General features: G+C 48.1%; 1 protein-coding gene across 1 annotated transcript in view; it reads left to right on the top strand.

Moving 5' to 3' along the window:
* The first annotated feature begins 6,688 nt into the window (after positions 1-6,688).
* The window catches only part of KAZN (kazrin, periplakin interacting protein), a 1,036,992-nt gene continuing 1,018,913 nt past the window's right edge, over positions 6,689-24,767 (top strand). Inside the window, exon 1 of the mRNA XM_035019741.1 lies at positions 6,689-7,857. Within this exon, the coding sequence (XP_034875632.1) occupies positions 7,737-7,857 (121 nt within the window). The 5' untranslated portion in view covers positions 6,689-7,736. The remainder of the gene's footprint in view (positions 7,858-24,767) is intronic.

Here is a 24,767-nt window from a genome sequence, read left to right as displayed (position 1 = left end):
TTCCTATTTTGAGGCTTCTAGAATTGATCATTTTGTTATTAGGAAAGATATTTATGGTTGCTAAAGCTCCTTTTTTGTTGTCTGGTAGTAACAGAGATAGACCAGCTTTCTTTTCAGTTCCCTTTTCTCTCCTGACATCTTTTAGACTGCTTATTTTGATATTCATTGTCCCCCTCTGTTAATCTGGTGATCATATACCCTTTTCCTATACTCTCAGTGGTTACCACTAGAGATCCCAACATGCATTCTTGTCTTATCAAGGTCTAGTATACACTAATGCTCCTATGTTTTCCTGGGCAATGCAAGGATCTCAGGACATTCTAATTCCATTTACCCTCTCTCAATTTCTAAGCTATTTTGGTCAAATAAATTATTTGTCAAATAAATAAATAAAATCTTAAAAAAAAAAGACTTTCTCTGTTGCGGGTTTTCAGTATGTTACTGTGATCTGCCTAGGTGTGTTTTTCTCCTTATTTATCCTGCTTAGGGTTTATTGAGCTTCTTTAATCTTATTTCCGTCAGTTTTTCTTAAATGTATCAATGATCTCTTCCGATAGTGCTTCTACCCCATTTTCTCTTTTCTCTCTTTCTGGGATGACAGTTACACCTGTTTGACCTTTCCACTGAATCACTCTCATTTTTCTCTGTGCTTCATTCTGACTTTCTTCTGTTTTTCCAGCTCATGAATTACTTCATCCTGTGTCTAATATCAATTTGTCTACTTACTTTCTCAATTAGGTGACTTTTTATAGTGTCCATTTTGCTGCCAAAATTCTTTACCTTCTCCTGTTTCCTTGATCATCTTAAGCAAACTTTTTATAGTCTATATCTGAGACTAGAGTTATCTGGATTAGCTGTGATTGTCTTTCTCTTGACTCTTTCTCTTGCGTTTTGATCGTTTTGTCTTTTTTGTATCTGGTTATTTTTCCTCAAACCTACAGAAAAAACTATAAGAATAGTACAAAGAACTTTCCCCTCACATGCCATTTGAGAGTATGTTGTAGACGTGATGCTCCATCACTCCCAAATATTTTAGGGTACTTTTCCTGCACATCAGGGACATTCTCCTCTTCAGCCACAGTGCAACCATCACACTCAAGGAATTAACACTGATCCTTCACTACAATATAATCCATAGACTCCATTCAAGTTTTATTGGACCAATTCAGGATCACAGGTTGCATTTCGTTGTCCTGCCTCTTTAGTTGCTTTTGATCTGGAATACCTTTTTAGATTTTTCTTAATGGTTATGACCTTGCCACTTTTGAAGATTACAGAACAGTTATTTTATAGGATGTTCCTTAGTTTGGGCTTCTCTGATTTCCTCATGATTAGATTGATGTAATAGATCTTTGTTAGGAATGTTGCAGAAATGTCCTTCTGAGTTTGTCTTATTCAGTGGTACATGATTTGGTTATTCTATTACTGGTGATGTTAACTTGGGTCACTTGATTAAGATAGTGTCTTCATCAGGTTTCCCCACTGTAAAGTCACTCCCTTTTCACGCTGAAGTTAATAAATAGTTTATAGAGACATAGTTTGAGACATTAAGTATACTGTTCCTCATCAAACTTTCATCTACAGTTTTGGCACTCATTGATGTTTCTTGCCTGATTTATAACTTCGAATGGCTGTCAAATGGCAATTTTCCAGTTACATTATTTAGAATACATTTATTGGTTGGCATTCTGCTATAATATAGAAGAGCTTTCTCTGATCTATTTATGCTTTTATTTATGTATGTATATATGCATGTATTATGTATTCATCCATCCATCTACCCATATGGATTCATGGGTTTCTACTTAATGAGTTAAATTCATTATTATCATTTTTTATGCTCAAATTATCCTTGATTTGGCCAGTGGGGCTGGCTTCTGTGTGTTTTTTGGAATGTCTCCATCCATCTTTCTGGCTGAACAGGACATCAAGCTCTTGTGTTTTCCTCATCTCAGCCTTGGAATCAACCAGCTCTGGTTCCTTTTAAGGAAGAATGGTATTTAGAACCCATGAGATCTCATTGCTGTTGGGGTGTCATGGCTTCTAGGCACTCTCAGGGGACAGAATTAGGGAATATAGTAGGGCTAGTACAATCACAGCTAATCCAGATAACTCTAGTCTCAGATATAGACTATAAAAAAATCCACATCTAAATCTGGATTTATTTCTTTGTATATATACTTATATATGTCAGATTATATATATATACACATATACATATATATATACACACACACACACTCACATATTTGTGGATATTTGTGTATCTATACATATCTGTACCATCCGATGCCTTCCTTGCCTTTCGTGGGCTCTGACCCCCCCCCCCCGCTTTCACTCCTTACCTTAAGATGCCCCCTCATCTTGCTTGCGTTCTGACTCAGCATTGGATCCCAGCACCCCCACCTCAGGCATGGATTTTTATCTATCTTGTCCCCTCTTTTGGATTGAATTGAATTACTCAGGAGGGAAGGAAAGTAGATAGCTGGTTATTTTTGATTCAGTGCTAGAGAGTGTATATGAAATTAGAGAAATAATTTAAGACCTAGGATTGACAAGACTGAATTTAAGTCCCATTCCTCCAGAGGAACATTATGTTTACTTCTACAGGTTCAGTTGTGACAGAATAAAAGGAGAGTGGCCTAGATTTACTCATCAGTGACTTTTCTAGAGAAAGAAAGGCTTACACTTTCTAGAGGAGTCTGTCTAGAAATTTAATTAAGCTCCTTTTGAGCCAAGTACTATTTTCGCCTTTGCTACCTTTAAGGTTACTAGAATAACTTAGTGCCTAGGGCCGCATCAAGACATGATTGTATAAGCAGTGTTCTACGATTCAGTTCATGTGAAAGTCCAGAATAGGGACATTTACAGAGACAATGATTCATGGTTACTTAGGTTGAAGGAGAATGGGTGTTTGTGGGGGGTGATAGATAAAGTGTATGGGTTTCTTCTTGAGGTGATGAGTATGTTCTAACATTGGGCTGATGTTTGTACCTATTTGTGCATATCCTAAAATCCATTAAATCGCACACTTCAAATAGGTAAGTTGTATGGCATTTGAATTCTATGCCACTAAAACTGTTGAAACATTTTGTAAAAATGACATTGATTGTGCCTTGCTTGGAACCTTGAGTCAACTGGAGACCTCTATGGACCTTGCACCAGCAACACAACTTTTCAGTGAAGTCCGTGATAGCCAGCCACAAAGCAGAGACTCAGTAGAACCGCTCCTCTTGGGGATCACCTGTTCACGGCTGTATAACCTTGGGCAAAGCACCTGAATTTCCCTAAGTGCAGGTTTCTTCAGTCTGGGAATGGGGCATGTTAGTATCTGTTATTAAGTAAGAATGTCCGTGGAACTCACAGCATGGCTCATGGCACGGAACAGCCTCTGCTGAGTGGTCTTTTGCTATGAGACATGAAGCATCATAAAACAAGTTGCTCTGAGCTCAGGGTCATGTTTTCCTAAATTGTCCTTCACTTTGCCTCTGCCTGTCTATGATGCCTGGCAGTGGTCCTCTGCACCTTTTGGGAACTGTAGGTGATAACAGCTGATGGGTTGAGCCTGAGCAGTCAGAGAATTGGTTTTTTAACTCTTCTGGGAGTATGAGTCTCAGCGAAGTCACGGGAGCCTTCTGGGGCAGATCAGTTTGAAGTCTGAAAGGTACCAGGGGAGATTTTTAGAATATAGATATGACCATTGATTTGAAGTAGAGCGAATTTTTATCTTTCCTAATCTAAAGAGCCCTAAGTGGCCTTCAGAAGCTTTTTGGTATAATGGCATTTAAGCGAGCATTGCCCAAATGACTTGCTTGTGCCAACCCCTCCTTCCAGCCCAGTCTTTTCCTTCTACCGATGCAAAGCCCACTTCTGATCACATCCAGTTGACATAGTCCCCCTCTTAAAGGTTTCCCTGAAGGTGCTAACCCTCACCTATATTGGAATGGCAAGACCTTTCCTGATCTACAGTTCACACTGTGGTGTGTTTTTCTGCTTTGATTCATCATTCTCTGTCTTTATCCTGTCCGTACAGATTATGTGTTGCTTCTCCCACTCTTTCCTTGTTCCTCCCCTCCACCCCTTTCCATGCCACACCTCTACTCCATCTGCCTGTGGCTAGCATCGTATCAAGTATCAAGCAGATAATTAATAAATGATCTTTATTAGCCCAGATATAACAAAATTCCTGGGAGTCAGTAAATGTGGTTTTCTTTTGACCTCCATCTTTGGAGTTGTTTTTAATACCTGAACACATCTCTAGGAGAAATAGGCTTGTATTATAAATGAATGGAGACTAGATTTGGTGTAACAGGAAGGCATACATCCCACAAAAGGGGTATCTGCTGCTCCAGCTGATTACTAGCAAGAGACACACAGACTCAGCACCATCAAATCTGACATGTCTTGAAAAATTGGAAATCTGGGCTTTTTAAAATGTTGGTCCACTGACTCTAAAATGTTACCATTGACAGCACAATATGGGGGGACCTAGCAGAACAGGAGAGAGCTCAAGAAGAGACCCATGGGTGTTGGAACTTGATAGATAACAGTGAGGTCACACTGGGGAAAGGACAGGTTGGGCAAATATGGTTTTGGGAAAACTGGTTCAGTCTCGAGAAAAGCTGGACCCTACCTTATACCAGATATAAAAGTAGGCTCCAGAGAGACAAGGCCTGCGTGTGAAAGGTAAAGCTCTGAAGGCGGCTGACTGTGCCACCTTGGGGAAGGAGGTTTTAAGCAAGACCTTCAAAACAGACTGTAAGTCCAAGAAGGCATGAATCTGACCACATGAAATTGAAATATTTCTCGTCAAGAAAAGGCACCATGCGTGAAGTTACCAGTCAGATGACTGACAGGGAGGAGATACTGGCAAGGTCTAAGTGAATATCCAGCAAGATCAAGGGAATCAACAACAAAGTCAGAAATGAGAAAAATGACTGGAAAAGCGGGTCGAGGCTGTGAGCTGGAAATTTCCTGAAGAGTGCTCAACTTCCTAGTAATTAAGGAAGGCAAATCAAAAGGATGAGCTATGACTTTATACCTGTTAGATTGCCCGGCTTCCTCATATTTGCCAATGGTGGCTATTGGTAAAGCTGTGCGAAAGTGGGACCCCGCGTGCAGCCCTAGGGAGCCATTCTGGACTAGTGCTTGGCACCATTTCATGAAATCAGATTTGCATCTGTTTTTGGATAATTCCACTCCAGGGTACGTAGCCGGGGAAATTCTTGCACAGATCCATCCCTCCCCCCTGATGCCACTTATCCTGGTGTAACTACTAATAGTGCTTCTCTTCCTTCTGGTGTCCCGACTTGGGTGACATATTGATGACTGGCCATTAGGTGGCATCATTACTGTGTTGTTTATGGTCTCAGCGCTGGAGGCAACTCAGGTGCGTCGTGCTAGAGAGCAGAGTGAGATGTGGTAGATTTCTCTATGGAGCACCATGGAGCAGGGAGCAGCAACGGGCTAGGTGCGCAGAGAAGGGAGGAAAAGAACCCATGCTTTTCCAAACAAAAGATCTGCAGGTTGAATTAGCGTATAAAGCTTTACCTTGGATTTTTTTTTTTAAAGATAATTTTTTTAGAGCACAACAGAATTAAGAGGAAGGTTTGGAGATTTCCCATAGACCCCTCGTGTACAGCCTCCCCCATAATCAGCATCCGCCACCAGAGTGGGACATTTGTTTCAGCTGATGAACGTGCATGGACCCATCGTTATCAGCCGAAGTCCATAGTTGTAATGCTTGCTGTTGTAACTCTCTGGGTTTAGACAGATGTATAATGACATGTATCCATCCTTAGAGCATCATGCAGAGAATTTTCACTGCCCTAAACATCCTTGGTGTTCCTCCTGTTCCTCTCTCCTCCCCACAGTCCACCTGGGATTTCTCGTGGGGGCAGCATAGTACTTCATAGGTAGGATGCATTAAAACCTGCGGAGCTGCAGAAACGTGGGAAGCTAACCCATCTCCCATCCTGCATGGGGTTTCTGCCGTTCTCAAGAAGTCTGTTCTCCTCCTTGAGTGCGTTAGACCTCATTCGTCAGAGGGAATGGTCTCTGATGTTCTGTAACGTCATGGCTTGGAGAAGAACCTCTGCCGTGCAAGAAAAGGGCTGGTCAGGCGTTCCAGCTACCTTAGAGTGAGAACATGAAGTTGACTTCATTTAACTCTTGGAAGTTTGTCAGGGCTTCCTGTGCCCTGCCTTAACCATCCCATACAACCCTCTGAACATCACTGAGCTGTACGACTTTCTGGCAGAGAGCTCCAGTGGAAAAGCTTCTGTTTGAGAGCCTTTCTGGCCCGCACATCAGTTGGAACTTTACTCTCTCTATCTTGAACACCGAAGAGGCAAATGGCTTTTCAGCCCAGGTCCTCCTTGGGTGCCCTGCCTGCCGCTATGCCATTTCCCCTTCTCTCTCCTGGTGGACGCGGTGCCGCCAGCGTCCTGCCAGATCCCCAGCAAAAGTATCTGAAATGCTGGCTGGAGAAGATGCAGCGTCTCTCTCTCTCTCTCTCTCTCTCTTTCTCTCTTTCTCAAGTTAGCACCTTTGCGATCAGCAGATGGGATGTCAAAATAGAGACACAGCACGCACTGCAACAGCTGTTAAATCCCGTGGATGTGGACGGTATTCCTCCTTCCCCACCCCCCCCCTTTCCAGGGGAACTGTCCCTTTGGGGTGGAGCAGGTGGATTGTTCTGTGCCCAGAAGAGGTCGGGGTTGAGGGGCATGAAGTGCCCAGACCATGTCAGTGCCATGGGGGATGTGTGGCATTTGCCATCTCTTCTCTTCTTGCTCTTTGGATTTTACTGCTGGCATTCTCCTCTCCTGCATCTGGCACTCCCTGGGCTGTGGGCATGAAGAGGTTACAGCAGCCAGGAGCCTGCTGGGCTGAGTTAGCACTTCCCTCTGCATCCAGAATATCTCCCAAGTACCGTCCCTTTTGCATCACGGAAAAGGGGTGGTGGTGTGTGTGGGGGGGGCGCTGCAGTAGGTCGGAGCTGGGGCTCTTTAACCACGTCTCCCTTTCCTCCCCACAGCTCTGCGAGGAGGGGAACGCGGGAAGGGAAAGGCATCGGGAGTGAAGGATGAGCCGGGGACACCTCGCCCCAGAGCTGCAGAGTGCCCGCGCTGCGCCCGCCCGCCGCTCTCCCCGCCTGCATCCGGCCGCCCAGGGGCGCGCAGACGCTGCCGGCCGCTCTCGGGCTCCAGGAGGGCGGACCGCAGGGCCTCGGTCACGGGAGCTGAGGGCCTGGGAGGCCAGTTCTCCGGGGCGCCCGGGGCAGCCTCGCCGCCGGCCCTCCTCACTGGAAGGAGACGCTGCGGAGCGTTGGCGGGGACCTGCTGGGGCCTGAGCTCTCCAGCCAGCCAGCCCCAGAGGGGCAGCATCACGGCGGACTCTGCCCCTTCCAGGTGACTCCCAGGAAGGCAGAGGGGGACTGCATCCCTGTCGTCATCCCTCCCAATCGAGAGGAAAGGCTCCTCTTGGGCAAAACTTCGATTTCCCTGTGCGTCTAACTCGGAGTGTGCAAGATCTGCCAAAGCATAGAGGGTTTCATTTTTCACTTGCTGGTGTTTGAGGAAAACTGCAAGGAGTGAGTGGTAGGAGGAGGAAGCTTATAAACTTCGGGAGTGGGGACCTCTTCTTGGAAGTGACAAGTAGCCTCAGACCTACGGTTCCTGGGCCAGTGACTTTGTCCTTTGCTTGGACACTCTGAAGGGTCTGGACGCTGCCACATGACCCACACCAAAGACCCCAGGAGAGCCATGGAATCCACGCTGGCGCCATCCAGTTCTGCCATGGGCCCGGTCACCTTCTCCCACGTCTTTGGTCAGCAGTGCCAGCTCATGGAAGCAGGTAGGAGGGGTGTCGTGTGGGGAGCAGGGTGCTAGCCAGGGGCCCCAGCAGCGGAGGCCCCTGTGTCTGTCTGCCCCGTCTCTCCCTGGATGTAATTTGGAATGTGAGATTCAACTAGCCAGTGATGTGATTGCCTGGCATATTCACTTTAAAGTTGCTAGGATATGCCACCAGACAGAATGTGCCACTGGGGCACGGCCAGTGAGGGCCCCCATTTGTCTTGTCGTCTCTTTTCTCTGTGGCTACCTGGAGGATGAGGGCGGGAGCGTCAGGAGGGATCTGATGACGTGGTGGCTGTGGCCCTCTTTTCAGGGCAGGTGCCAATCCCAGACTGGTCGTCTTCTGTTAGAAGACAGCCTCTCTCGGCTGCCGAGGGAGGTGTGCGAGCCGGGCCTCTCCAGCCAGTGTTGGAGGAACTTAGCTGCTCATGATCGTGTCCGTCCTGCAGCCTCTCCCAGCCCTTGGCTCTGCTGCAGGGAGACCCCATTGCTCTTTGCCCCTGACATTGTCTTCCAAAGGCTCGTGTGTTGTACAGAGGGGAAACTTGGGGCGGGCTGCAGCCTCACCCTCTGCCAGCCATCTTGCTCAGATGTGCATCGGTCACAAGGAAAACCAGGTGAGGGTGTGTGGCTTGGTGCAAATGGTCATGGGGCTGGAGCCCACACGCCGCTGCTTGAAGGTGCTGACGGTTCTGCTGGAGTCCCACAAGATTCCAGGTGGCCTCATGTCGGCCCGGTTCCCTGCTCTCTGAGTGCATCCCTGTTGGGAGAAGGACCACGTGCTCTCCACAGGTTTCATGGGTGTTCAAGCGTCAATTGCGCATTTTGGCTGTGAGTCAGGAAGGCGATGAGAAGAGCACTGTTTTGGGAGTCCGGGGGCCTGTGTCAGTGTTGATGCGAAATTTCCCAAGGTGGTTGCGTGACTTTGGCCATGGCAGACCCCACCCCTTTCCCCGGGCCATCCATCTCTAGCTGCAAAACAAGAACCGGACTCACGGCAGCCTGATCCATCCAGACCTTCCATTCTGGGGGCTCTGAAGTCCCGGCACAACAAACGAGCTGGTCACGGGAGCTGAGGGCCTGGGAGGCCAGTTCTCCGGGGCAGCCTCGCCGCCGGCCCTCCCTGGGGACAACAAATGAGCTGGTGTCTCGGGATGGAATGTGTCTGCACAGGGTGGCAGCTTGTGGGGTGGGTGAGCGAGGGCTCTGGAGCTGGACCGCCAGGGGTCCCAGCTGCACCTGTTACAGGCTGCGTGACCTCAGGCGGGTGACTTCTCTGTCCCTCGGTTTCTTCATCTGTAAAATGGGGATACCACATATACTTCATAGGGTCCTTGCAGAGTTTAAGTTGGTGCGTGGAAGGCTTGTACTCCTGGCATGGTGAGTGGCAAGTATTCATTAATGTTTCTAGAGGATGCGGGGGATGCTGGGCGCGCATCCTTCCACGGGCCAGTCGGGGCACCTTGGACTGCAGAGACTTCGGTTCGAGGGGTCCGAAGCATTGAACACCCTTCCCTCCACATGCACTTTGACTCTGGCTCGTCCAGAAGGTTGAGAATCTCCCACTTCACGCATCTGTGGATTATTTGGTCCTCAGTGACTTCGGTGCCTCTACCCCACATGAGAAGGAGACTTGGGAGCTTGCCTGGACCGAGGTTGCACGCCCCTTTCTACTCCCCTGAAGTTACTGTGAGAAGGCAGGTTGGATTTCTAAAGTGCCTCGGTGCTGTCCCCTGTGGCTTTATCCTCTAAGCTTTTGGAGGCATCCAGGCCTAAATCAGCCTGTGAAATCCTCTGTCTCCTTTAAAAACAAACACACACACAAACAAATAAACAAAACCCCTTTATGTCAGGGAAGCACAGGGAATAATCATGGCCAGCAGTCTTAAGGGAGAATGCTCTCCCTGAAGACATGCAAAGATGAGTAAGCCTAAAATAATGCTACCCGATTTGCAAAGCAATGTGACAGTCCTTTCCTCCTATTTTTCTCATTTTAATTTGATAATGGGAATAAAAGAAACTTTAAAATGGCAAAAAAAAAAAAAAAGCTAAGTCAGAAGAGCTCACTCAATTAGGAGGTGAAAAGGGTTGAGAGAAAATGTGGACCCCTCTCCAGCCAGCCATTTGGGGTTCAGTTGGCATTACAAATGAGACCTTCCGTGTGTGAGAAATGACCTCATGGCTGCAGGGGCTCACGGCTGTGTCCGTCATGGCTCTTCCCCAGTAAGATGCAACCCTCAGTCAGCCGGCTTCACTGAGCACCTACTATGTGCTTTCTCTGCACGGTTCCAGAACTACAGAATCTGAGAGTAAGTCAAAAGGCGATGCTCTTGGGGCACCTGGGTGGCTCAGTCAGTTAAGCAGCTGCCTTCAGCTCAGGTCATGATCCCAGGGTCCTGGGATCGAGCCCTGCGTCAGGCTCCCTGCTCGGCGGAGAGCCTGCTTCTCCCTCTCCCTCTGCCTGCCACTCTGCGTACTTGTGTTCTCTATCTCTCTGTCAAATAAATAAATAAAAAATATCTTAAAAAAAAAAAAAAAAGGAGATGCTCTTCCTCAAGGAGAAGATGATCTACTTGGCAAATGTAAAGCGTATTGAGGAAAAGAGAATTCTACATGATGTGACTTTTTTTTTAAATTAATTAATTAATTAATTTTTAAAAGATTTTATTTATTTATTTGAGACAGAGAGAATGAGAGAGAGCACATGAAAGGGGGGAGGGTCAGAGGGAGAAGCAGGCTCCCTGCCGAGCAGGGAGCCCAATGTGGGACTCAATCCAGGGACTCCAGGATCATGACCTGAGCCGAAGGCAGTCGCTTAACCAACTGAGCCACCCAGGCGCCCACAATGTGACTTTTTAATGATTCCGTTTTTCAACAATCCTTCCAGTAAGTCTTACATAAATTACCTTAATTTTCAAAAATCCTAACCAGTTTCTACAGGCAAGGGAAACACTCAGGTTGTCTGCATGCCCCCCTTCATCCCACTAGGAAGTAGTGAAAGGGGAAGGTGAACCCCGGTCAGATGCCCAAGCCTGTGCCTTTAACCGCTAAAGTATGTGGTCCCTGGTGAAGTCGGCTTAGTCTCTTGTGTCTGTAAGTATCCTATGTCTTAGGAGAAGTTGATTGTTCAGAGATGGAGCAGTCAAAGATGCTTAGTGGGGTGGGGATGGGGGGAGGAGCATAAAAGGGCCCATTGGACTTAGGAGGGCAGCAGTAGAACCCTGGTAGCGAGGATGTAATTAAGCATGGGTGGGGCCAATCAGAACTTTGACCCAGTTCATGGTAGCAGGATTGTGAAGGTCCGGTGGGGCCATGGGAAGAGTATGGCGTTCTTTCTCATTTAGTCCCAATTCAGCTTTTTTGAGCTGACTTTTTGCTGTCTGTCTGAATTGGATGAACCCCCAAATCCTAGACCAGGAGTTGGCAAACTACAGCCCTGGTACCAAATATGGCCCACTACTTGCTTTTGTAAATAAACTTTTATTGGTACACACCCACATCCGTTCATGTTCATTTTATCTGTGGCTGCTTTTGTGCTACAACAGTAGAGTTGAGTAGCTGTTACTAAGACCATGTGGCCCATAAAGCGGAAAATATTTGCTGTCTTGCCCTTTGCAGAATAAAGAGTGCTGATCCCTGCCCTAGACCCACATATGTAGCACAGAATGGGGGTAGATAGAACTTGTGTGGGACTGTGTGGAAGGGCTCAAGCCATGCTTCCTTGCTGGGACCTTTGATAGTATATGGTGCCTTGGTTTTCTTATTCCTCCTCCTCGCTTCACCATGCACAGTAGGCATTGCTTTAGCAGGGAGCATTTAGAGTAGGTCTGAAAGCTCTAGTAAGAATAGTTCCCACTGTGTTCCGAGATCTGTAGGACCTGTGCTGGATGAGCTCGTGTCTGCCACCTCTTCAGGCCACCCTGCAGGCAGACGGTGCCTTTCCTGTTTAATGGGTGAGTTTAGATGTTGGCAGCCGTGGGACTTAAACCCCAGTCAGCCCGACCCCAAAACCTGTGCTCAAAAAGGGCAAAACTGCAGCTGCTGCAAAGGGTTTTGTTGTTGTTGTTGTTTTTTAAATGTGTCTTGTCTTTCTCAAGGAAGTGGAGAGAGTGATGTTCTGGTTCTTCTATTGGCTTTGATGCTGTTGTTCACCCTCTTCCCCCTCCGGGGTCCTCCGCCCACTTTGGGAAGGCTAGCCCTGCAAGTTCTTTCCCTTCTGTTTCTAACCTCCAACCCAAATTTCTCCCCTTTCCTCTGGACCCTGCTCTAGCCCAGAAAGGTAGGAGAGGAGTTAGCCTGGAGGCTGTCACTCTTCATTCCTCCTGCCTGACTTCCTTCAGGTGGGAGCTGAGGGCCACACTCCCAGGCCGGCCGCTGGAGACCTCACTGTATTCCACATCGCTCATTTCTGGCTGTCTCTAGCACCTGACAGAGATGCTGGGAGGAAATCTAAGGGGATAGGCAGTGCAGACTCAAGCTGCTGTCCTGTTGGTCTCCGTGTAGCTGAGTAACTCCACTTGCCCATCTCCTCCTTGGTCCCCAAAGTGTTGGATGGGGGAGACCGTCTGACCTGGTGTTTGGCTGTGTCTCTGCTACAGGCTCTTGACTGAGCCCTGGGCCTGACAGTCTGTGGGCCGTGGTTCCTGGGTGGCTTTGTCTCTGGTACCAGGCTCAGACGGGCTGAGCCTCCCCTGTGTCATTCTAGGCCCATTTCCAACTTGTCTTATCTGGGTGCCAAGTGTTTCCGCAGGCCTATTTCCCTTGACCAGAACAACTGAGGTCATCCTGTCCAATATATCCTGCTGGCGTTGCATGACATCAAACCTGGCTCCAGGGGGAGGACAGAGGAGCGGAGGGAGCAGGAAGGCGAATGGGCTTCCACACCTGGGACCGCTGTTCTCTTGCACCCCTCCTGGTTGCCGCTCAGAAGCCCCCCACAAGTTGCTTAAGGAACAGTTCCAGCTCACTGCCATGTAGAAGCTCCAGTGTATGCAAGCCATGTCTGTCTATCTGTCTGTCTGTCTGCCTCCTAAGTCAGGCTGATGCCTAGAGCCAAGGTCTGGTCATCTTTTGACTTTATTACCTCGTTCCTTCCGAAGGCTGCCAGAGGAACCCCCTTTCCTGCCTTTTGAACAATAGAGGGATTTATCTGAATGTACAGCCTATATGTATTTGGAAGCCACTTGCCATATTTATAACCAAGAGAAGGGGAGAACTAGGAGTTATGCCATCTGCTGCGAGCCGAGCACATTGGGTGCGTTTGCACAAGTGAAATAGATGAAGATGAGCAGAGCAAGGAGCCCTGTTTCCTGTATTCCCATCTGTGGGAATGGGAACTTGGTTTTAAGGTCTCCTTTTAGATCCCCAGGAGATGGCTGGCGAGGACCTGTTCCTTGCCTGGCTGTTTCTGCAATGGGAACAGCGTGTTTTGACCTTCTAGGCCAGGAATGGTGGTCGTGCCTGCTGGCTGTTGAGCAGAATCATAGCTGACGCCTGATCAGGTGCTTATTCTGTGCTGGTCGTCATGCTGTGCTTCCATGTTACCTTATTTCCTGCTCGTCACATCCTTGTAAGGTGGTGGACGTCATCCTCGTTTGATAGATGAGACTGAGGCCCATAAAGGGAAGTGCTTCTCTTAACAAGTCAGTGGTTGGGCCAGGATTCAAACTCAAGCTGTCTGCATCCAAAATCTCTACTTATTCCTGTTCTTCTGTCTAGACTCTGTCAAATTCCCCCAGCTCCTCAGGAATTCATCTCCGGATGTTGAACACCTAGGCCGGCAAGTGAACGTTTTCTGAATGGACGTGGCCTCTGCTGTCACAACAGTTATTGGAGACAATGTCCACTCTCCAGAAGTTTGTGGCTTAAAGGGGGCGTGACCTTCATCCTCCGTGTGCACAGTTGTTCACAGCACGTTGTGTCATGGTGTGACTTCCATTCGTTGGCGCTTTCTGTATTAGGCTCTGGGCGCCCCAAGGTCAGGAACTACCGTCGTGGCTGTCTTCGCATCCTCCAGACCTCATGTGCTGTTTGTTGGCAGCATTGTTTTCCTTATCAGTAAGACCACGGCCTAAGTGTTCATCCTTTTCCAGGCTAGCTGTCCATCTCGTGAGAGTCCGTTAGCACAGTACAGAGGTGTGAGCGGAACCTGGCAAAGCAAACTAGCTGGTATGTTTGTTCTCTTTCCCAAGACTAATTCTTCCTGGGCCTCGAGTTAGCGTGTGGAATCAGGGCAGTGGGGGGAACAATTTATCCCAGCGGTCCTTCAGGCTGATCAGATTGAATATTCTTGACTCCAGGCTCTTGAAGGGAAAGAGGCCTACTTGTTGGTGCGAAGGACAGAGTGGCGGGCACCAGCTGCCCGTTGCCCTCTTCATCTCCTCCCGACCTAATCTCCCACCCTCAGCCCCCACGTGGGCTTTTCTCAGCATCCCGGTGACCTCCTTAGGATGCAGCTACTGTCAGTGACCCTCCCTGTGTCATACCTTGACCTCAGGAAGTTCCCGCCGGTGGTGTGTGTTTGAGGGGAAGGCAACAGGGACAAATTGGGTGCTTGTCACAGTGGACTAAGTCACGTGTGCAGGAGTCCTGGCTTGTGAGCAGCCCAGGTCGTCCCATCGGTCCTTACATTAGAAGCAGCAGCTGGTCTCTTGTTGCCTTCTTTCTCCAGAGACCTGTTTGTCAGAGGCAGGGCCCATGTGGTTATTAGTATGGACTTAAGAACTCAACTGCTTGGGTTCAAATCCCAGTTCTGCTGTTCACTAGTTGTGTGACCTTGGACAAGTAGTTTAACCTCTCTGTGCCACAGATTCCTCATCTGTAAAAAGGAGATAGTGGCTTACCTACTTCACAGGGTTGTGGTAGGTCTGACAATGAGCTAATATGAGTGAAATGTTTGTCATAGTGCCTGCCACAGGATGCATCATATTTGCAGCCTGTTTTAGTTAGTGCAGCATCTGTCACAGAATACAACAGACTGGCACCTTAAACAGAAACATGTATTTCTCAGAGTTCTGGAGGCCAGGAAGTCTGAGATCAGGGTGTCAGCAGATCTGGTGTCTGGTGAGGGCCCACTCCCTGATTTGTAGATGGCTGCCTCTCATTGTAACTCCTACAGTGGGGAGCAGAGAGAGAAGCAGACTCTCCCGTCTCTTCTTCCAAGGGCACTCATCCCACGGTGAGGGCTCCACCCTCATGGCCTCAGCACCCCCCAAAGGCCCTGCCTCCAAATACCATCACAGTGGGGACTAGGATTCCAACATGCGAATTTTGGGAGGACATTCAATTCATAACTGTCATTATTACTGTTCCTTATTAGCACATCATCCCTATCCTGCCTAGTGAGACAGAGTTTAGTAACACCAGGAATTGAAACATTCCTTGTGGTTTTGTCTTTCTGACCAGTAAAAAGTTGCTCCTTTTTTCCCTTGGCTAATCACTGTGGTTAAACAAAAATTCCTCAAATTCAACATTTGTCATCCGCAGGCCAGGAATCGCCAGATCTATGAAAATTGCCATCCACGAATCACAAAAGGATGTTTAGAGAAGGTCCTCACTGGACCTGGCTTACCTAGGACAGGCCTAGTTCATGTCAGTCTTCTGGTATAATTACTACAGCACCTGCCTTCATTCACAAGCATGTCCCCCCTTACACGATAAATTAGATGGTCAGCCTTAATAAGGGGCAGCTGAATAAATAAAATTCAAATGTTACTTAAAACATGGAGCATCTGACCTTGGAGGAAGTAGTTGAAGGTTAAGAGACAGTCAGCGGAAGGAGCGAATATTTGGTTTGGAATGGGGGTCAGACAGATCAGGTGAACTGGGCGCCAGTTCTCGGCATGGCTGGGGGGGGGTTTGCTGATGTTGCCAGATCTTATTCTCTAGGAGAACCCTAGAGTCCTGGTCTTCCTATAAAATCTCCCAGTTTTTGAATGGGTGTCACCAAATGCAAGATTTTGAATTCTGGAGGGCCAGACTGGGATAGCTATGTCCAGCCTGTTGGCCACCCATTTACAATGTCTGGTTTAAGCCCTCAGCTCTTCTTAACAGGTCTCTCGTTCCAGTCTGTGGGTTGCTTCCAGCCTCAGTGGTATTCCCACTTTCTGGTCTCCCATTCCCTTGCCTTGCCTTGCCTTGAATAAAATAAAAGCATTTAGGTTGAGCCCTGAACCCCAACTCTTGTCCACATCCCCTTATACAACAAATGTGGTCTTGCTAGACCAAGTATTGTACCGGGCCCTGGGGCTTCAGAGCGCTTGTTTGTGAGCTTGAGTGGTTGGTGTTTTCTCCCTCATCTTAGTCACGGAGAAGACTTGGCAGCAGATGGGAAGTGGGAACAAACAGAACGAATGTAATCCTGAGGTGCCAAGGCATTCCATTTTTTGACTCAAGGCTACGGCCGTTCCAGACTGGGCAGGTGGGTGCCTCCATGAAATGGGAGGTCTAAGCGAGACCGTTAGTGCACCGTCCCTAAGAAGCCCTGGGTGGTCAGGAACAGAGCTGGCTCTCTGTTCTTGATGGCAGTGCTGAAGGGCAACGGGGAAAGCTTCGATTTCTTGAGGTAGTGGGTACTGCTGAATAAGAAGGAAAATGGCCTATTTGCGGGAGAACAGGTGAGAGACCTCACTTCACCCTCGGTTCTCTCTTCAGAAAGTGCTGGGACTAAGTGACTGGTGGGCTTCCTGCTGGAAGCTGGCCTAGGTCGTACGAAGAGCCCACCAAGAAGTGAGACCTGCAGGTACTTTTTCTTGCCCAAGGTGTAGTTGGCCTTTAGACTCTTGTTCTTGGACACATTTACTCAATCAACTTCATGGGGGCTGTTCTCCCGAGGCCGTAGGTGGATGAACCAGCTTCTGAAAAACTCATTAGCTGATTCTCCTTATCATTTCCAAACCCTCTGCCAGATGACCATTTAAAACCAAGGGCAAAGCTCTCATCCAGACAAGTCTCCTCCCATCTCTTCCCAGATGAAATGGGACGGTTGTAGGTTTAGAAAATCTGAAGGAAAAGCACAGTCCTCCGTGACAGTCCCCCTCTGAAGTGGCTGGTGCGTGAGAGAAGCTCTGCCCACAGTGGGCATCACGAGACAAGAAAGGTGGGAGGGTTTCCGCACGGGTCACCAGGAAACCCCAGAGCATGGAGGGCTCCTTGAGGACTGAACACTGACAATGCGATGTTTGGAGTAGGGAATGAGAAGAGTCCTGCTGTAGAGGATGTGGAAATGTGAGGTACTAGGATTCCCACATCGTCATCCCCCACCTTCGGTCCCCCCCAAGGTCTAAGTGGTGGTCCCCCACCAAGGTCTAAGTGGTGGTGACACTTAGACCTTGATAAGTAAACCTTTTCTGGTCTATTATAGTCTCACACAATGTTTTTCTTTTGGACATCAGCTCCTTTGACCAATTCTGATCTCATCCGTCCTCCTAAGGCATAAACTAGATGAAGCAGATATAGTCCGGGCTTTTTCTGGAAAGGTAAATGTGCTTCCGTTGGTCCTCGATGTCAGCCATCCTCCCTGGTGCCTGTGTTTGCCTTTGTTTTAACCAACAGGGTCTAATGTCACTGTTGCTAGGAGGGAGCTCCAGCCCCAGAGAGCGAACATCAGGCTAGCTGGCTTCCATCGAAGGAAGAAGACACAGCAGGAGGGCAGCCAGGTGCTCAGGCCTGGCTCCACTTGCATCTTAGGACTTCTCGAAACTCAAAATCTCCTCTGTGATCTTCTCGAAGTCATTAGCAGTTACCTATAGTGAGGACCAGTCAGGACACTTGAAGAGAAGCCTGGTTTGGGGACAAGGGAAAGGCCGAAGCGGGGAGGTGGTTTCCATCCCTCTCTGTCCAGGGATCTGGAGGGGTGATGTCGCTCAGGGAGAGAGCCAGTTCTTGGGAGGGATTTACAGGGCTCGCAAACTGGTCTGAGAGACAAGTGCTCCCGGCTACTTGAAAAGGCCAGAGTCTTGGCCTTGATTCCTAGGTGAGAAGTAAATCAAAGAAGGAGTTTACGTGGTGGGTCCCTCTGCGTCTCCGGGGAGACTGCAGTAGCAGCTAGGAGCACAAGGGTGACAGGATGGTAGGAAGTGCTCAGAAGGAACAGGTGGGCCGCCTCTTGGGGCTGCGTGAGACCCAGAAAGCTATGGAAAAACAGCAAGGTCTACGTGGGGACAAGGCAGGGTCCACTGCCTGATCAGCACTCCGACTGAAGCAATTGTCCAAAGGGCTAGGTGGAGGGACTAGACTTTGGTTTGGCCAGAAGAGCAGAGGATGGGGAGGTGGGAGGCTGAGCTGGAATGTGCCCGAGATGTTGGAAGCCAGCATGCACCTTCATCAGCATGGAGGAAGTCCACAGTGCTGTGACAGGTGAAAAAGGAAATACAAAGAGAACCCTCGCACTTCCTGTGGCGACACCCCGTGGCCAATGACTACTGAAGGCAGAAATCCAGGGTATGAAGAGTTGGATTCTGGAGACCAGGCCCGTGACAGCTGAGATGTTCATAAATGGTTGGGACCAGTCTGCAGTGGAGACTGGGACCAGCCACAGAAAGGACTCCGTAGAAGGGTCTCCGTAATTTTTAGTTTCTTTTGGCCAGTATTTGGCCAGAATGAGATCTGCAGGATAGACATGTCTAGGTCGGCTTTTCTCTCAGCATTTGGGTAGGCTATTCCTGTCTTCCATTGTTGCTGTCAGCTTCTGTTTCTCTTGAAGTCATTTCTTTGGAGGCGATCTGCCTTTTCTGTGGATTTGCTTTTAAAATCTTTATCTTGGAAGCTTTGTCATTTCACTGTAGTGTGTCTGGGAGTGGCTCTAATGTCATGAGTCCTGTTTGGGCTTTGAGCTTTTCAGGTCTGAGGACTGGTATTGCAGTTCTGGAAAATGTTAAGCCAGTTGATTTCTCTGAATACTGACTCTCCCCCTCTTCCTATTGCCTCCTTTAGAAATCCCCCTGTGACCTGCCTTGGACTTCTCAGTCTGAATCGTATTTCATCTTCTCCATCTTTGTCTATCTGCTGCATACTGGACACTGACTTTAAAAACTACCTTCTGGTTTATTAATTTTCTTTCTGACTGTGTCTGATCTTCAGCTTAATTCGGGTGATCAGGTTTTTCATTTAATATCTTTAAACATTTTTAAACCTCTAGAAGTTCTATTTGAGTCATTTTTGAGTCTTCCAGGTATTCTTTTCCTTTTTAAAGTAATCTGCTGTCTCTCCTGCTCTCAATCTTTATCTTCAATTTAAGCTGCTTAATCATTGAGAATCACATTTATCTGAGAAAGGAGTTTTATAATCCATTTCTGGCATTTCTGGATCCAGTTCTGTTTTTCTGTTGACTCATGTCCAGGATACCTACTACCCCAAGTGCTTTGTAAGTTTGAATTTTGAGCTCATGTTTGGGGTTTTATCTGTGTGATGCCATTACCATGGGCAATGTGAATTTCTGAGCTGGGGATTTCCTCAAGCTCCAGGCAGGATATATTTGAACCCAGGCTTGGTTCAATTTGAGGGCAGGCTTGGGGTATGAGCTACTAAGGAAGATCGGCTTCTTGCCCCACTCAATCCAGGACTCAGACCCTATTACCTTTCCTTGTGTGCATGACCCTTATCCTACTCCCCTCTTTTCCTGATAGCAAAGCCCTCTCAGGCAGCTGGAGTGTGGTGTGAGTGTGTGTATGTGTGTGTGTGTGTGGGCACACGTGAATGTGTGTGTGCATGCCTTTGTGCATGTGCGTGCGCACATGTGTGCATGAGTGAAGTGCAGTTCTAACTCCTCTCTCCAGCATAACCTAAGACCTTGTTACCTGCCCCATATGCCAGTAAAACTCCAGCACCCATTTTATAAGACCAACAAATGCCTCTGAGCAGCCTGGGTGTTAGTGTGTATCACTCTGGTTTTCAATTTTGTATTTCTTCGTTAGTTTTTTTTTTTGTGGGCATATTAGTTTCTCTTGGCTGCTGTAATAAAGTACCATCAACTTGGTTGAAAACAGCACGCATTTGTTTTCTCACTGTTCTGGAGGCCAGAAGTCTGAAATCAATGTCACTGGGCTGAAATTGAGGTGTCGCAGGGCTGCGCTCCCTACAGACTCCAGGGGAGAATCTGTTCCTTGCCCCTTCTAGCTCCCATGGCTATTGGCATTCCTTCCCCGAGGCCGCATCCCTCCATTAACTGCCCCCATGGTGACATTGCTCCTTCTCTTCTCTGTGTGACCCTCCTCTGTCCCTCTCTTATAAGGACACTTGTGATTGCGTTTAGAGACCGCTTGGTGGATCATCAAGAATAATCTCTTATCTCAAGGTCCTTAACATCATCATGTCCGTAGAGACCTTTTTTCCAAACAATGTAACATTTACAAATTCTAGAGATCTTTCGGAGGAGCTATGCCTCTCACAGATTTCCCTAACTCTGAGAGCTCAGCTTTGTATTTAAAAGGATGCCCATTATATTTCCAAATGTTGTGTGGCATTTTTTTTTTCCCCAGTCTACCATATTCCCAGGAGGAGAAATACACCAAAGAATCTCAAGGCTGGAGGGACGAACCAAATTCCTGCGGTCCTCACCCAGTTTCAAATCATTTTCTGGGAAGCAGGAGCCCAAATTAGTGTCCCAGTGAGAAGTTTCTGAAAGGGGTTGGGAGTAACATCTCCAACTGTAACGTTTTTTGACCTAGATGGTGATTCTCATGCCTAAGCTGGGGGAGACTTAGGATTGTGTAGTTCATAGAGAAGAAGACAATAAGCTCATCCTCAACTAGATTCTTGAAGGGAATCCCTGGGATCTGAAGAAAGTGATAGCCATACAGAAATGTATAGTATGGATTAGCGGTAGGAGAAGTAACAGAAGAGCAGGTAGAAAGCCTTTGTTCTGGGCTGGCCTGCAGAAATTGAATCATTTGGATTAAAGACAGCCCCGGCCACATTTTAGCAGCTGGTCGATTTTTCTGCTTGAAACAGAATTCCAAGACTTTGTTTTATGTGAAGACAGTTTATTTTTAGGTCCATCGGGGAGCCTGTAATGTGGGTAGTTCAGAAGGCTGGCCTGCCAGTGAATCACAGGCCTGATCCGCATGCTGTCTCATGGCCTAGAAAGACCCTCTTGCCTGCTCTAGCATGAAGGACCAGCCACTTGCCTTTGAGGGCAGAGAGAAAGGTCCTGAGAAAGTTGGAGGGTGTCAAAGGAGTATATGCTTTCTTGCACAAAGCCTCTTGCCGTAGGCCCCAGTTTAGCTCTCTGGCCTGATGACACTGTGGCTAAGAAAGATCTAGCTGAAATCGCTCATTCCCCTGAGTACTGAGTGTTCATTAAAAATCCAGTTTGTCAGGTGGTACCACCCTGGTTGTCCCTGATTTAAACAAAAGTTCCTTTGTGGCCATGGCACTTGGGATTAGAACCTCGGAGCCGTGTTGAGGCCAGAAGGCAGCCCGCAGAGCCTTCGCTGCCTTCCTTGGTTGATCACTGATAAATGAGCCCAGCACGGCACAAGAACCCTTTGTGATGATCTCGTCCCTTGGTCTACTAAAGAATTGTGGGGCCTGCACTTCACTTTCAAGGGTCATAAACCTCTCAAGTGATAAAACGGACTTCAAGCTGGGATGCTGAGCTGCAGAATTTGTGTGTGCAGAAATCCGTGGTTATGGGACTGACGCTCGCCCCAGACAGCATAACGACAGAGCGGCTAAGGACTTGCCTGAGCTGGAGGAGAACGTAAAATAAACACGTGCTTTTTAAGACCAGAAAGAGAAAGGATGAGGCCACTGCTTGGGCTGCAAAGTGAGTTTGTGCCTCTCCTGGTTGTTAGGACCTGTAGACAGAGGAAACCTATGGATTCAGCACAGCGGGGTGGGGTAGAGGGTGGGGGGTGGGCACTGTCTTGTCCTCTGGGATCTCTCTACAGAAGAAGAGATGGGCCCTTGGGTGGAGTGTGGTGGAAAAGTTTCGAAGGCACACACAGGGTGACTGAGAATCCGCGTACCCTGGCATGCTTGACACACCACTGAACTGCACTGGTTCTTCTTCAGTGACAAATTATTGTGTCTGTCAGAGAGATGACAGTCTGGACAACATTCGAGTGATTTCAGTTAAGGACTCTTTATTCGGGTCTCTCTCCCTCCTAGGATGCTTGGGAATTAAAACAGCCATAAACCCACGAGAGGCTGTGTGCTTCCTTCAGGGGCGGGAGGATAAGGATGCGAGGTATAGAGCTCCCTCTCTTCCCAGGTGGTGAGGGGGCGAGCGGAGGCTAGCCTTGGAGGATGGGAGGTTGTAAAGAAGGGAGAACCTGCCTGGATCCGCCCTATCTCAGTCAGGGTTCTCTTTGTCCCTTGCTTTATTGCCCACCTGTTCCTCCACCCACATTTTCTTCAGAGAAGAACAAATCGATATTCAGTACTTGGGCTTATTCAGGATAAAATGTCTTTCTTGGCTTCTTATGATTAAAGCCTGGTTTGAAAATGTGGTGGGATTAATGAAGCATTTATGAGGGGAGGGGAATACTTCTGCCAGCCTTCCTGAAATATTCAGCCTGAGCTAAAACCTGTGAGAATAGGGGGGTGGAAATGGTGGGGATGGAAATGTTGAAGGGAGGCCCCTGTTTTCTGGATTGGCTTTGTGGAATTCATCTCAAATGTTGAGGTGCCTGGAGCCCTCATTTAAACCCAGATAGGGGTCATCAGCCCCACCCCTGTGAGGTTGGAGGTAGATGTGGACATTTGGAGTGCCCACTTTTTAAAAAATTTTTAAATTTTTTTTAAAGATTTTATTTATTTGAGGGCACCTGGGTGGCTCAGTCGGTTAAGCGACTGCCTTCGGCTCAGGTCATGATCCTGGAGTCCCTGGATCGAGTCCCACATCGGGCTCCCTGCTCGGCAGGGAGTCTGCTTCTCCCTCTGACCCTCCCCCCTCTCATGTGCTCTCTCTCATTCTCGCTCTCTCAAATAAATAAAATCTTTAAAAAAAAAAGATTTTATTTATTTATTTGACAGAGAGAGAGAGAGAGGGAGAGCAGGGGGAGTGGGAGAGGGAGAAGCAGGTTTCCAGCCGAGCAGGGAGCCTGATGCGGGGCTCAATCCCAGGACCCTTGGATCATGACCTGAGCCGAAGGCAGATGCTTAACAACTGAGCCACCAAGGTGCCTCTGGAGTGGCCACTTTAAATGCGTGGTAGCTTCCAGCAGGTATTTGGGGCTCTTCCGTAATGAGAAGAGGTCTGTAGGGGAAGAGATGATAATCCATCATGGCCAAAGTTTTGGAGTGCTGCGGACACCAAAGAGAACGTCACTTCTCTCAAGGGCTATAGTAATTCTACCATTTTGGAAATCTCATTTTAAAATCCATCCCATGACATCCACCACTTGGAGGCCCAGGCAGAAACATTTTGAGTAAAGAGCTGTGTCCTCAAATCAAAAATTGTATAAGGCACTGATGTTGCTTTGCTAAAGGGGAAGAAGTGGCCAGTGAAGAAGGTTGTTTGCAGGAGGTCAGTGTTGGGTTTAGACCCTCAGAAGTCCCTTCTAGGTGATTCCGCAAGAAGACAGAAGTTAAAGGCAAGGGTTTGGTGTCAGATTTGAGTTCAAGCTGTGTTCTGCTATTTATTGATTGTGTGACTTGGATGGGTTATTTTCCTCCCCATTGTTATTGTTTTAAGTCTCCCTGAACCACAAGCTTTTCTGTAATATGGTGATAGCATTATAGCATTTCTGTAAGGTTGGAACCATGAGGATTGTATACACATGCATGGAAGGGCTTGAGGACCCGAGACTGGCTGTCATCAAGCAAGGGCAGCATCTGAGCAGAGCTCCTGGAGTTCTGGGCTTCTCCCCATGCAGCCCTCACACCCAACACACAGATACAGTCCTATTCTTGGGGAGGGCCTAGAACTTCAGTTCACTCAGGTCAGAAGAGAATTCTACTCTTTCTTCCCTGTCCCAAGGAGGCTGTTGCAGTTCCTCATTGAAACTCTGGTTTAGGGGCACCTGGGTGGCTCAGTTGGTTAAGTGCTTGCCTTCGGCTTAGTTCATGATCCCAGTGTCCTGGGATCGAGCACCACGTAGGGCTCCCTGCTCATCGGGGAGTCTGCTTCTCCCTCCCCTGCTCTTCTCTCTCTCTCTCTCATTCTTTCTCTCTCTTTCTCTCTCTCTCCCTCTCAAGTGAATAAAATCTTAAAAAAAGAAGAAACTCTGGTTTATTGGGACCATTTGGGCAGCTGCGGAGTTAGCATTTTATCCAGTTTGTATGTGAGCACACACTTCAGATAAAAGGCACAAGAAGCTGTTTGCCACTTGACAGGATAAACAGGTACCAGTTAATACCCTCCCCCTGGTGTTAACACCCTCCTTAACTTCTAGGGCCAGGGCTGAGCTTCTCCTCAGGGGCTGGAGAGGCCGGGCTGAGCCCAGAGGAGGAGGCTAGTGTTAACACCCCCAGGACAGCCTCTTATCTAAAGGGGAAATGAAGACTTGCAATGAAAAAAAAAAAAGTCAGGTGATAAAATTGTTGAAGGCTTGACTGAGTTTCCACATCTGTCACAATGAAGTCCTGTCCAACGGAAATTCTGTCATTCCACCCGAGATTTACCTACTGGCTGGGCATCCCAGAGAAACCAAGGGAGAATGTGAGCGGGGCCCAGGAGTTGTGTCCAAAGAGATCCCTGGGAAGAATTGGCCTCAGATGGCATTGGAACTCTCCCTTACCTTCCTGCTGATGATGGAGGGGTTTGGGGTTAAGGGTACTGGAACCTCCGGCAATGTTAACGGGAGACCTGTCAGAAGGGGTTGTAGGACGTACAGAAGAGGCAGAACGCCTGCTCCTTGCCTGCCGTGTAGACAAATGTTGGAAACAATGGGAGGATCTAAGCAAGTGAGCAGGGAGATGCTGTCAGTCATAAAACAGAAAGAGTATTCTGGGCGGGAGGGGGCGGGT

This window comes from Mirounga leonina, unplaced genomic scaffold, assembly GCF_011800145.1.
Source record: "Mirounga leonina isolate KUSES-001 unplaced genomic scaffold, KU_Mleo_1.0 Mir_173, whole genome shotgun sequence".
Lineage (NCBI taxonomy): Eukaryota > Metazoa > Chordata > Mammalia > Carnivora > Phocidae > Mirounga > Mirounga leonina.
Note: the sequence above shows the minus strand (reverse complement) of the source record. Positions and strands in the feature narration are given on the sequence as shown.